This window comes from Cygnus olor, chromosome 16, assembly GCF_009769625.2.
Source record: "Cygnus olor isolate bCygOlo1 chromosome 16, bCygOlo1.pri.v2, whole genome shotgun sequence".
NCBI lineage: Eukaryota > Metazoa > Chordata > Aves > Anseriformes > Anatidae > Cygnus > Cygnus olor.
The window spans coordinates 7,009,622-7,023,645 of NC_049184.1; the positions used below are offsets into that span (position 1 = coordinate 7,009,622).

General features: G+C 40.9%; 1 protein-coding gene across 2 annotated transcripts in view; it reads right to left on the minus strand.

Annotated features, from left to right (window-relative positions):
- The window catches only part of PREX1 (phosphatidylinositol-3,4,5-trisphosphate dependent Rac exchange factor 1), a 172,406-nt gene that overhangs the window by 90,822 nt on the left and 67,560 nt on the right, over positions 1 to 14,024 (minus strand). For both annotated transcript variants that reach the window (XM_040575794.1, XM_040575795.1), the window contains exons 2-4: positions 12,954 to 13,025; positions 8,454 to 8,576; positions 1,547 to 1,651 (exon numbers count right to left, since the gene is read on the minus strand). In XM_040575794.1, coding sequence (XP_040431728.1) covers positions 1,547 to 1,651; positions 8,454 to 8,576; positions 12,954 to 13,025 — 300 coding nt within the window. The remainder of the gene's footprint in view (positions 1 to 1,546; positions 1,652 to 8,453; positions 8,577 to 12,953; positions 13,026 to 14,024) is intronic.

Genomic DNA, 14,024 nt, shown 5'->3' on the forward strand with positions numbered 1-14,024 from the left:
AACACTTACTGATTTTTCAAACACATTCCCACATTCTGCATTTCAGCAGCTGCGAGGGGGCAATCGGGCCAAATCCATACTCACAAGCAAAGCTTTGTATTTTAATGCAGCTTTCTCTGCATGGTGGCATTATAGCATCGGCTTTAGGAGGGAGTGGATAGGAGACTGAAGGCCTGGAAGAAATTACAACAGCCACAACAAAGAAAAGACTTCAGCACAGTCTCTCCTCCCATAGTTACTGTTATTTTAAAATTCTCTTGGATTCAGGTGCTGCTGCAAGCCACAGCAGACAGTGTGATATCTTTAATGTGCTTCATAATTAGTTTGCCAGCTGCTGCCGGCAACAAAGACAGGAGGTTTTCGCCAATCCAGTGGAAATGCAGAGAACACTTTGGATGTTGGGAAGGATGGTGTTTATATTCACTTTCATTGCTCCTATTTCTCGTTATTTTCCCTCAACAGAAGCATCCAGGGGAGTCCATGAACAGGAATGGCTCATTTGGAGACTCAAACTAATGGTTTAATGGTGTTCATTAAACTCAGACACGATAAAGAGATTCCGAGTACCCAATAGCATACATGTTCCTGCCCCTCCCTCCAAGGCCTATATTTTGTGGCTAAAAGAATGCTCTGCTTGTGACAGGCATTTATGCAGAAGTTTCCTTCTGCTCTACTGTATTAGGAAAGAGCAAGCCTTTGGCAGAAAGGAAAAAACGAGCAGAAAGAAGAGCAGACGGTCCATTGCAAAGCCTTTATTTTTCTTCACAGCATTCACTAAGACAGTAAACTAGCGTGCTGAATTGGTCCCTCACCTACGCATCATCCCCATTCCAAATGCCTTCCCATCCATGGGTAGGAAAACGAGACACCTAAAATCAAGGAGAATTGGGGTGGATGCTGGGAGGAGAAATACGGAAGGAATTAAAAAAAAAAAGAAATAAGAAACCTCAGGCAAAAGGCTCTGTCTGCAGGTTGTTTCTCCTCCCAGCCCAGCCTCCAAAGAAGGCTGTAGGCCACACTCCCTTCCCAACATAGATACTAACACATCATGGGTTGGATGAGGAATTGGGCCATTTTTGAAACAAGCAGCAATGACACCACCAAAAGAATTCATCCAGCCTACGTTTCTTGCCCACAACTGGGCTCCCAGGGAAAATAGTGTCAGAAGCAGGCCACATGTTTCTGGTGGGTCTGCAGATGGCAAATTGGTCAGAGAATTGAGCATGGAACCAGATCCACTGGGAGCTAGTCACAGCCCCACTGATGACTTATTACATTAGTCCTTTCACAATCTTTACTCAACTTTTCTGTTGATTCTTTAAAAAGAAAATATTCCCTGTTTCTAATGGAATTACTCATACCATAGCTGTGCTTAGTTCTGTACTTGAACTCACCAGTGATTTCAATACCCATCCTTCTTGAGTGCTACATAGCTGGAATGAATAATGTCTGCAAAATGCTTCGCATTCCTGGGATACTAAGGGGGTATTATGAGTACAGTACAAAGACAGATCAGTAAGTCAAGAGTGCTAGAGAAGGTGCTTACCAGGAGGAATGCTCTCACTGTTGGGATCTTGTTCAATTCCATTAGCAGTCTGAGTGCTTTCTCGTGGTTGCTACAGTACTCCTCGTACACAAAGAATTTGTCTTTCTGCAAGGGAAAGCATATTAAGTTATAGACTTGGATAAAACTGAAGTGACAATATTGTCTCAGTCTGATACCAAATTCTTTACAAAGGAGTGTGCACACAAGTGGCATTAGGGTTGCATTTTACACGAAGTGAATGATACTCCCCAAATGTGAATAATGTATAAAGGTGTTCCACTAATTCCAAACTTACTCTTGTAAATTAGCATCAGCTTTTGAGCACAGATCTCTCCAGCGCTTTTCCTTTTAATGCATGGCTGAAATAATATATCCTTTGCTGAAATAATGGATTTTGCTATCTCAGGGACACTCACGTATGTGTTAAGATATTCCAGCAGAGTAGACAGGAGCAAAGTAAAGGCAGGAACAAGGGGGACATAAGCGGGACTGACATTTCGGAGCTGTGCTATTACTGCTGCAGGAAGAGGAAACAGAGATGGCTGGGAAGAACCAAGGACTGGAACATGTCAGAGGGGAACTATGGCACGTAGAGCAACCAGCTGGAAATCCCCTGCCTTGCAGGGCTGAGGGGGAAAACACCAGTGAATTGACAAATTCACTTCGTGTTCTGAAACACAAAGTGATGCATCAGCTGCCCACAACAGCTCTTCTGAATGGAAGCATTTCATTGAACATATACAAAATATCCAACAGACCATGGAAATGAAAGGAGGAGAAAGGTAGCTTTATGACTAGATTGAGTTAATTGGAGTGGATCATGTCATACCCACCACCACCTGTAGTGGAATGAAATCCCTGGTCAAGAACCAAGGGAAAACTGGCAGTACTCAGTTCTGCTTTACTGATCTTCAGAGCCAAAAACAGTGCATCTTCTTATAATGAACATTACCAGAGTCCACAGCAAACATCTGCAAACACTATGAAGTGATTCACAAAAGAAGCAATAACAACTATTTCCACGCCTTAGTGGACCAGGCAAGGAGGTGAGTCGATCCTTTCAAGGCTGCTGGGAAGGGCTGAACTTTTAGCAGCTATGCTACGAGATCTCAGCATTGTGTTCACTGGAATAAAAGGAGGTCAAGAGGCTGCATTAGGCTTCAGTCAGGTTAAATGGTTCAGAAGCTAAAAGCACCCAACATTTATCGGGTGCTTCTCATAATAGTAGCTTCTCTCCTGGTTCAGCTAAGCCACAGTGAAGTACCATGCAGAGGTACACAGAAAGCTACTTTGCATATTAAAAGCAATTTAGCTGGGTTAGGGATAATGCACAAGACCTTGCAGAGCTAGCATCTCGGGGCATCATGCCATGTAGACAATGCCCTGCGGAGTTTGTTGTGGTGTTCACATCAACTTTCTATTTAGGATCCTAGCATGAAAATATTCTCCCTGAACTAACTCATCTCTCCAGAACTTGGAAGTTAATTTTCTGAGTTTTGATAGGCCTCCCGGCACTCTTCAGGAGACATGGAGCGCCCTGTGCTAGCTCCTGATGAGATACCTGCAGTCTGGCTACCTCTAAGAGAGCTTAGAGTGATCGAACCAAAAACTACTGCCAACTGAAGGAGTTAAGTAACACAAAGCCCTGGGAACACAGCTGTACTCATCAGGCATTCCCGTCACTATTGTCACATGGAAAAGAAATTGTGTTTACATTAGTTTAGGAGAAGCATTTGACATTCTGGTCAGATGCTCAATGGTTAGACGTACATGCTCAGAGACTGAAAAGCACTTTTAGATTTATTTGTTTTAACTAACAATGTGGTGACTTTTATTTTCCCCTCCTCATGCCTCCAAAGGAAGAACTGACAATAAAAAGATGCATTTCCAAACACAGCAACAATGGTACAAAGCAAATAAAACAACGGCCACAAAGTGCGGTGCAAAGAGCTGGAACACAGTTGTTCAAGACATCCTTCATCTACAGCTGTTCATATTGCTCTAATACTGGGAAGCTAGAAAGAAACAAAGGCTTCTGACCACCAGATGCAGGAAAAGGCAGGATTGAATCCATAGCACAATAGAAAAGAGGCAGACAGACCCAGAATTGTTTTTATCCTTAACATGGAGAGTTGCAGAGAGAGGACAGATTTATGAGTTTCCCCTACATTTCCTCCCCTCCCCTCAGCTCCCTGGATGCACACAAGCAGCATGCGTGAAACTAAAAATAGCAACCATTAAGACAACAGCATCCAGTGCATCAATGCACACAAAATGTCATTGCTCAGGTTTCTGACTACAGCTCCAAATGTCTGGAGTTTTGGGAGGTTATATTTAGATCATGACAAAATCCCTTTGCTGAACTCAAAACAGTACAATAATTATACACACACCAGAGTGCTTTCATCAAGTCTTTCCCATCTGTCCCTCATGCATGAGACCCACAAATATGACAACTATGTTTTAAATTACTCAGTGTCTGAAGTGTTTAATTTCCTCTCTGGGTGACATTCAGTCCTGGACTCTCCCATCCCCTAGTGAGGAAATTATCAGTTACATAATTACAGATGTTAGCCCAGGAATTGGGAACCTACAGTTACTCTATATTAAAGTGCAATTATGGTCAGAGAAGTGACCACACAAAAATGGCACCTTCTTATTCAGCAAATCTGCTGGATACACAGATAGACCTTCTGGTTTTGGTGACAAAAATAAGTCTATAACATTCTTAGTTTGGTTAAATATTTAAATAAATAGTTTATTTTTCATATATGTTATTTGGGGTCTGGTAGAACAGCCCACAAATTAGTGCAAATTTGAAAATAGTTTTGGCTAGAAAATTTATGGAAGACATTTGGTAAACTGCAATCATGTTATTTGGATGTATTTTTAATGAGGCATGACATTTTCTTCTTTCAAAGCAAGCTAAAATCAGTTTTGTCAACATGAAAAGCCTAAACAAAAGAGATTTCATTCTGAACAAAACAAAATCCCTGATGACTTAAGCAGTAAAACTGATCACTCATGCAGCATTGCTCCTAAAAATGAGATGAAAACATTTCACTTGAACAAGCTTATTTTATAGCTACGAGGTTACCAAAGCTCTACCAGTATGACAGTAAAAGAAATCAAGCACCAGTCAATCCTCTGCCCTTCTGCTATGCAGTCTTATGTTTTCATCACCAGTAGAAGAAAGCCTATATTGACGAGGTGTGATTATTCAAAGTTCAGTGTATACGTTCTCTTTGATGTTAAAGATCTGTTCTACATGTCATGTTTTTTTTCAGTCAGCAGATTTAATTTTGAATTAACATTTACGTGAGTTCGGTATGACCATAACAGAAAGTAAAGAACAACAACTCTTTAAAAAATTCCAGTACCTAGCATCAGACAATGGACTTTTCATGATCTTCTGATCAAATAGAATACACCAGGGCAAACAAGGTCTGTCTCCCAGAACAAAATTGCTTTTCACAGCTGAATAACAGAGCAAGCATATTTCATCATTTGTTAAAATACTTCCAAAAGTCAATGTGCATTAGTTGCAGTGAAAAAGTATAGCTCTTTTGGAGCCACTGCAATATTGGCTTATTTCAGGTATTACCCAAGATCTGAATCCTTCCAAGCTGGAGATCGGGGAGGATGTCCTAGCATTAATCTAAATGGATCAATCATGATCCTAGAGGCTTAATTACGACTAAAAGTGGCATCCTGTTTTTGAGCATGGGTGGACTGCTGTTGAGCTAGGCTATTCTAGGCCAAGGTAAACCATGAAAATAGTCAAGTCTATAGATATTAGAAGAAATTTAGGATACACAGATCTCATCAACAGGACCCAAACACTATTCTGGTGGATCTCACCATGGGGAATCTGGAAACGTCTGTCAGAGGTGTGTAATACAAGGAAACTAGAGAAGAAATGCCCTCTGAGAAACTCTGTGTCTGAAAAAAAAAAAATGGTGCTTCAAACATTCTCAAACTCTTCTCTAAATTTATGAGCACTTTTAACATTGAGCTTCTGTACCTATGAATTTAGAACTATAATATATAATAGGTACCTATGTACCTATTATGTACTCTATGAGAGTACCTATGCTAACATCTGGCTGCTGACAAGGATGGGTTTTATAAGCTGAACTGGGAATGACCTTGCCAGGTGATCATGATAGAAGATACACTGATATGTTCAAGATTCACAGGCCTTATGTCATTTCCTCGCTGCAGACTCCCTGAGGATACACTGTGATTTGATGATAATGGGGAAAAAAAGCACTGAGGGCATTTTTTTCAGCACTTCTTTTTTTTTTTAAAGCACATTACAATACGAGAACCTTAGGCAAAATGAAAAAAAAAGAAAGTAAAGAAGTATCACCCACATTTTCCTTGGGTAAACAGGCTAATGACATGCTCTGTCTCTCTCAAAAACAAAACAACACAACACATTCTTCAGCCATGTTGCAGGAGTGCATCACTAGAAGAGAACAGCTAGCTTTTTCTCCAGGAAACCTCAAGTGTACTGCAAGGGCTTCTTGTGGTAGCAAAGTACTGTACACAATTTCAAAAAAAATGGTTTCAGCATCATGGAAATGCCTTCACGAACAACTGTTTCTGAGGCGCAGTTTTGAGGGTTTTGTTTGTTTGGTTGTTATTTTCTGTGAATGCTTCTGCTTCACCAGAACAACCCCAATAAGGGAAATGGAGCTTTGGAAACCTGATCAGAGAGGAACTCAAGACTCACTCTGAACCACAGTTGCTGCTAGCATCTCCTGCTGGAGACTCACTATGGAAGCCTGCACTGTGAGAGGGGACAAATCCCACATCCCTCACTCCCACATACCTACGGCAAGGCTATTCTAAAACCTAGGCATAGTCTGAACACAAGGACAGATCATTTCCTCTTTTCTTGATAACCTGCTGTTGACTCTCCCCTGCTCAGTCCTGAGGTGCCACAAAGCTTCTAATGTTATTCCTACACTTCCTTAGGGTCCTTATTGATGAGACCAGCTTCTTCCATATATTCTGAATTGAAAGATGTTTGACTTCCACCTGCATAAGCTACAGGTTTTCTTTCCTACGGGACTGTGAAATGGTTGATGTACACGTTATTTGCAATGCAGTCCACAGACTACAGTGTAAACTGATCTCAGTGAAATGGCCTCTGTTGGAAGACAAATTCTTACCAGCACTCATCTCTATGCATTATAGTTTCATAATTCCTGCTTTGTTGCGTGTTTGAGAAATAAGAAACATTCAATTACATAATTATTAAATTCTGCAGGAATAAAGTTACAAAATGCTATGTTCATGAACAAGAAGATATTGCCAATGACTACATGTACCAGGCTTGAATTCAGTCAAACTACAAGATATTAACATTTCTGGCTAGTCAGTGCCACCCCGAAACACAGTGGACAATCTGACAGCATCACTCAAGACACACTTGCTAATGAGTACTAATATGTTAGTACAGGACACCTTGTTGGTGGGCAATGATTCTAGCCGGTATTCAAGTCTTTAACTGAGTACATCAGTATGTTCTTCAGCAGCTGACAGTCAGTCCTTATAGATGACACAATTTTGGGGCACTGTTTCAATACACATTCCACTATTATTTTAATTGTCACAACATAAATAAAATTTATAATTGGTAAAGCTCTATAAGTCAAGAATGGCTGTATAACCGCTGTCCACTCAAGCCCAATGAACTGTGAAAGCATGAATTATAACTATGGAAGTGTAATACAACATATTTTGATGGGAAGTTGGCCTGTGGCTTAATGCAGTTAATAAGAATTTGAAGAAATGGCTATTACGTATATACTTTCTAATTTTTCAGACATCTCAGGAGGGCAGCTGCATGCAAAAAAATCCATAGCTTTGAATTATTATACTTGTAAATCAGTAAATCAGCATTTAAATGAGTCCAGCTTGTGACTGGGTGTATGCAATAATTGATCTTGCATACACAATCAGTGCATACTCTATGTTCATATTAGTTTGCAATAATAAGCAGCAAATTATAATGAGAGAAGCAGTGGTTCTCTGACTTCCATGATTCCCTCACTTCCAATTCCATAGTTCCATGGTCCCTATTTATAGGTTTGTGCTTTCCAGGTCACCTAGCAGTACCAATGTGACTGGCACGCATAATTGTATTATGAATGTATTAGGAGAACAAATAATAAAACAATCAGGCATAAAGTCAGATGACACAAAAGTAACCTGTCAAAATGTTTTGAATAACCTGGAACTGTCAGAGTGTACCACAACTACTTTGCATTTTGTGGCTGTGGCATTCTTAAGCTATCGTTGAGTCTAAAAGCCAAATTTTCTATATTTTTCAGCTACAGAAATCAGGAATTCATTTATTCCATAGTAAAAGGTAGTATATGGTAACTCGTACTGTATTTCAGCAAGTGCAAGATAAGCTATCTCATGTTACATTTCATTTACTGAATGATACATGTATGCACAGACACTAACTACTGTAGATGAGGTACAGTCTTTTGTTTTCAATTTTTGTCTTCATGGGTTTCCAATATTATTAAGTACAAAAATATTAATTTATTTGACATCATGCTGCTTTTCTGAAATATTTGGAACCAAAGTAGATGAATTCTCAGCAATAAGTGTGATCAGCTGTGTGAGGGGGAGAAAAAAGGAAAAAAAATATTCAATGGGAAAAGAAAGAGTTTCTAAAAATACCTCGTTGTTTAGCTGAGTTTGATGTGGCTTCCATTGTTCTAACCTCATTCACAAGTTTTTTCCCACCCTAACTTCAACTTTCATACAAGACACACATTGTCACAGTATTGCTACAAGCCATAGAGATTAGGGCTAGTTAAGGGGCATGGGAGCTTATGACAGGAAACTGCATTTTCAGATAGTGTTAAGTCATTGTACTTACAAATTTTAAGAAAACATTTCCCAGTTCATGCTGAGACTGAGGTTCTGGTTGTAAACAAAATTCCAGAGCAGCCAGGAACTCCTTGTGAACGCCAAGAATGTCTTCGATGTTAGAAAATAAGATCTGAAATACATAAAGAGAAATCCAACGCTAGCTGTTAATAAAACACTCTCAGGTATATTAGAGTAATAGCACCAAAATACTGTGGTTCTAGACCTACTGGTGAAAAGATCTAAAGCACAGATAGTAACTGGTAACGAAGGAATTACATTGTATTTGCCCCATTCCTGGCCTCCTATGGAAAATCTTTATTGCTACTGATGTACCTGCTGTAAATGAAGGTTATCTTTCCAGGCACCTGAGCATGATAAATGTGAACAATCCCTTTCAAGTCTACAGAAAGTCTCCTATGAGACCAAACAGGTGAATGGAATTGCAAGGACCAAAGTGACTTTGCAGGAGATAGAAGCAGGAAGTCATTTGCCTTTCCTTCCCACACATTATAAAGCATTTCCTAGAAGAAAGGGACATGAAGCTAGCACTCACAGAGATGTACCTGTACATCAGAAACCAAATCTCTGCAACACGTGAGCTAGCATTTCACTGACAGGAGCACAGAATAGTGTAAAATATTTCCAAACCACAAGAGCAGAGTTTTAGAGTTCCCTTTCACCACTCTCAGTGACTGTAAAAGACATTTGTAGTGGCAGAGAGGCCCTTAGCTTAGATGTGCACTAAAAAGAGATTGTGCAATCTCACAGCTAAATGATCCCTAGGAATTTGAATACGTGTATGCTAAGGGAAATAAACTGCCAGGACAAAAGCTGCTATAAACATATAGATATTTATTAGGCTATCATCTTCATAGGAAATACGAAAAGAAAGTGTGAATACATTTATAGAAGATGGGAGATTACCTGCACAGGAGGAGAAACCCTGATGCATGGTGACACTGCTGTCAGTACTGACAGCCACTGGAGGAAAGCCTGACTGGGCAGATCAAAACCTGGAGCCTGCAGTGACATACACATTGCCGACAGCATTTTCCATCACTCTGCTTTAACCATGCTGGTTGCAAAAAGAAGATTTGCTGTGCAGTCAAACCAGATTTCATATTGGAAGCTGCCTCCCATGTCTTGCATGGTCAGTGGGTGTCACTCCTACGAACCCCAAAGACAACAACCTGGCAGAACCAGCCTTCAGCTTCCTGGCAGTTAGTGGGGGAACTGAGTGAGCCTAAGATCTTCTAACAGTTCCTGAAGCACCTTACAGTAACATTAACCTTTTCAGCTTCATGAGCTTTATTATGCAGTGGAATTTATTCAGCAGATGTGACACTAATTCAGCCTGGTGGATGGTGATACAGTAGTAATTAAAAAAAAAAATCTCTAAATTAAGTATAATCATTAAGGACAGGAATGAAAACAGATTCTTGGTTTAAAACCAGTCTCCCTCTGGTTTTGCGGGGATAGACATGACAAGGAATTCAAGGAGCCTTCTGTGCATGTACTCAGATACAACTCTGTATCTTGTGTTATTCAAGGATAGGGAGAGCATTTTTCTCAAACTCCTGCAAGCTGGCTGCATGCACAGAGCACATAGTGTTGTGTTTTCCTTTTCTTTACTCACCTCTGACTTCAGGAATATCAAGGTATGGTAGTCTGCACTATCATGTATGTATACTTGTGTCACGTTGCTCCTTTCTGGCAAAAGGAGCCAGCTCTGGCATAAACTGAAGATTCCAGCACACTACTTGCACCGAGGGGCTCTGAACCCATCAGAAAAGAAAGGACAGGGAGCTAGGACTGTTTCATTGCTTCCAGAAAACTTCCAGTGCAAATTCAAGCAGAGCATATGATGATTATATTGCATGGCTGAAAGTGATGTGATGACACATTAGCCTGTCTGCATGGCTGTGCCAGAAGCTGCGCCAAAAGAGGATGAACAAGGAAGAGGAAAACATCTGTCAAGGATGATTTTCTCCTTCAGGAGCAGTCTTCAGGAGGGTATTTTGTGATCCAAGGAATATCTGTGTAATCTAATAAATTATGTGATGGTCAGGAGAGCTCTGCTTGCAGCAGATTTCACAGGTAATAGGAGTCACATGAAAAATCAAGGCAGCAGAGAGACTTTGGCTGCATTTGCTTTTATATCTGATACACAATTACCCTTGATAAATTTCATGTGAAGGATCTATGTCTGACAGCTTGCATACACCATCAAGTTGTGCTGCCTTCACTGTGCTGTATCAGTAATATGATATCATTGTCCTACTACAAATGCAGCGTGATGCTAACATATCAATAGTTATTCCCACATAAGGCAGCAAATAAACTGAAACAACATTGATGATGTTGCTGCAGCTGTTAGTCACTGGAGTACTGGGCCTTGCGCAGGATTCAGTGTGGCCTCTCTGGAAGAAGATACAGTGGCCAAAGACTACTGAAAACTTCACTAATCAGTGCCAGCTGTAGGAGAAACCCATAAAAACAGTATTGGGAGCCATAACCCATGTTACCCTAAAAAGTACTTTTTCCTTTTGTTTAGAGGTAGGTGACTGCCAGAATACCCTGGATTTTCCTCTAGACATTTCTGCTGCATGAAGAAAGAGAGGAAAAGACAGGGTTCTCTTTACATAAGCTACCAAACCATTTATGTACTCTCTGCTACCACCTTTTCTGCTGCCACCCACCTCACGGCTCCCTGATGACCCAAGATATATAGTATGAGCAGGCAGAGCTATCAGAAGTCCCAACACAGCCTCGCTTGTCCTGCCTCTACCAGCAAGGATTGGCAGAAGGAAAGAACAACCATCCTTCAACTGCAGGAAAGACAACTGCATTGTTTAGGACGGGAGGAGGAAGGGGGAGAGATAACATTGACTCTGGTCAGAAAAACTGTGCCTTTGTGATTCTATTTCACCAGCAGCAGGCATAGGTCCTTTATTACCAAAGAGTAGCTCTGTTATTGAAAGCTGGGTATTGTAATAATAAGAATTAATGAGGCCTCACAGTGGCCTCACATAGGCACCCGCAGGCAGTTGAGGAATGACACAAAAATGAAGTAGTACTTCCCCAGAGGAATGTGATGGACCTTAGAATACAAATACATTTAATCAGCAGAGAAAATAAGGGCTTTTTTGCATGGGCTATGTGGGCACTGCATCTGAGTGTATAGCAGTCATAATGGTATCTGAAGAATGAGAAAATTAACAGCAACTTTCACCAACCTCTGCAGTTGTTTGTCAAATTGGCAAATGGTTGTGTACATTTACTTCTCCTGCAGAGGTTTCTTGCACACTTCTCTACTCACAGGATCTGTTATCACTAATCACTTGTCTACTTTTCTCTCAGCCGTCCCCAAACTTACTTCAGACTGTAGATGGTGAGCTTCCAGGGAACAGGGACTTCCAAATTTGAAGACAGCAAGAGGCTTAGCTCTACAAATCTGCCAAACCTTCTTACTACCACCCCATGCTGATGCCAGTCAATCAATAATAGCGTATTGCTAGCCCACAGAAAGAATTGCATGATGGAGGCTGGATCCCTGCTAGGATCTCAATACTTCCAGGTGATACTGCTACATAAAATGGAAACACATCAGCTGTAGTAGTGCTGGCCAGTATGATGTACCTATTGTTGCTGCACTCTGCTCCCATTAATGTATAAAGCAAAGACTCTGCTGATGTAGAAGCTACAGGATCAAACGCACGTCCAGTAAGCAAGACTCTGATGGCAGACGCTGAATCCTTTCCCACTGATGCTGAGGTTTCATTTGTGTATATGTACAAAGAAGGTTTTGGTTTCACAAGTATGTGTGTAACAAAGAGGGTTAAGCCAAATTGCTAAAAGAAAGTGTTACTTATTTTTATGAATATAAACCACAACAAAGTCTCCTGTGACAGTACGCAGTAGAGAAGCTAGTACCTCATAGCTCTGTGTCCCATATGCCTTTCCAGTGCAAAATTCATTCAGCAATGTCCTCATGCTAGGGTCTCCCATTCCTCAGTCCTCCCACAGGAGCCCAAATTCCTTCCTACTACAATCCAAAGGAATATTCCTGCCTCCTTCTTATAACACATTTCATTTATAGATTTGGAAGAGACAACAGATGTAAACTGGCTCACTGATTACTGTCAAGCAAAATAGATAGCCACAGCCACTTCATTCCATGCCTTTCCCCTTAAGGGGGCTAAAAAGGTCTCTCTGTCCTCTGTACACCATTTCACAAATCTTGCCAGAAGTTAGTGTTTCTGACAACAGTACACTGTTATCAAATTCTACTGAAATTAACTGGTGGGATGAAAAAATGTTGGAAGATGACAGCTAAACAAATGGGCAAACAGACTGAGAAACCGTCAGCGTGAGCCTCTTTTCCTTTGGAAACCAGTTTAATAATAAGCATCAATAAGACACGAGGATGTTTGTGATATCTATATCCCAGAATCTAGCCTTTCACTATGTATGAAATCCCTATCAAAGAGGAATATGGAAGAAATACCTTAACATTCTCCTCTGTTATGTATTTCTCGGCTTTGTCCACAGCATTCTGGCGGATCCGGTGAAGAAATGCCTGCAGAGAAGAAAAAACAATGTTCAAACATCTTGATATAGTTTTTTTTTTTCACTCCTTTATATTATCCTCTAGTTTCCCATCAGCACAGTGTGGCTGATTACCTTTAAGATTGAATGAATGTAACCATCTACCAAATCACCACCACAGTTCTTAGACTCAGACTTGCATTCAGGATAACACAAAAGACATTTCCTACAACGCTGGGTTTTGCCTGGTGATAAATGTCTTACCTCTGATGAGATTTTTAGACTTAGTTATCTGTTACTACCAACAAACCACAGCAAGGCTCTGTTTATTTTTCCTTTGAGGGTTTCCCCTCTCTCTAAGATGCAGCTGTTTTGACTCTGGGAGGCAGAGTGCCTGATGTACATTAAGACGCATGTCAGTGAAAAGGACCGGGGGGAAAAAAAAGAACTAACAGAAGTACATTCATGCTGCTAGAGCTGAGGTATGTCAGAGCTGTGGACTAGAGTTATGGACACTTTCAACAGACTCGATACTTGGGGAAGGGAAATGAAAATCACCAGACAATGCCTGGGACACATTACCCTCTTTGCCGTTTCATTTGGTTATAAACAGGCAGAACAATGCTAGAACTTTTCACCTAGGCCAGGTTACCCCTTTCCTCAGCTCTGCAAAAGCTTGATTTCAAGTGGCAATCAACAATAAGCCCCAGGCCAGACATAAATGGACAATGATTCCAATACCAGCCTTTAAAAGCTTAATTCTGGCCACTAGAAGTGAGGAGCTACTTGCATTTGCACTGAATATGCCCACAGCACATTTGATCCAGCAGGAAGGATTTAGCAAAGCCTGCTTTGGGGGATTTCTACTTCAAATCTCCCCCTTTTCAGGGACCATTGGCTAAAAGGCTCTTCTTAAGTGAGCGCAGGATCAGCAATGAGATGCAACTACCTGCAGGTGAGACTGAAGGGAAAGCAGTGCAGACAGAACCTGCTCTGATAAACTACAACAGCCATGCACGGGAGGGGAGAG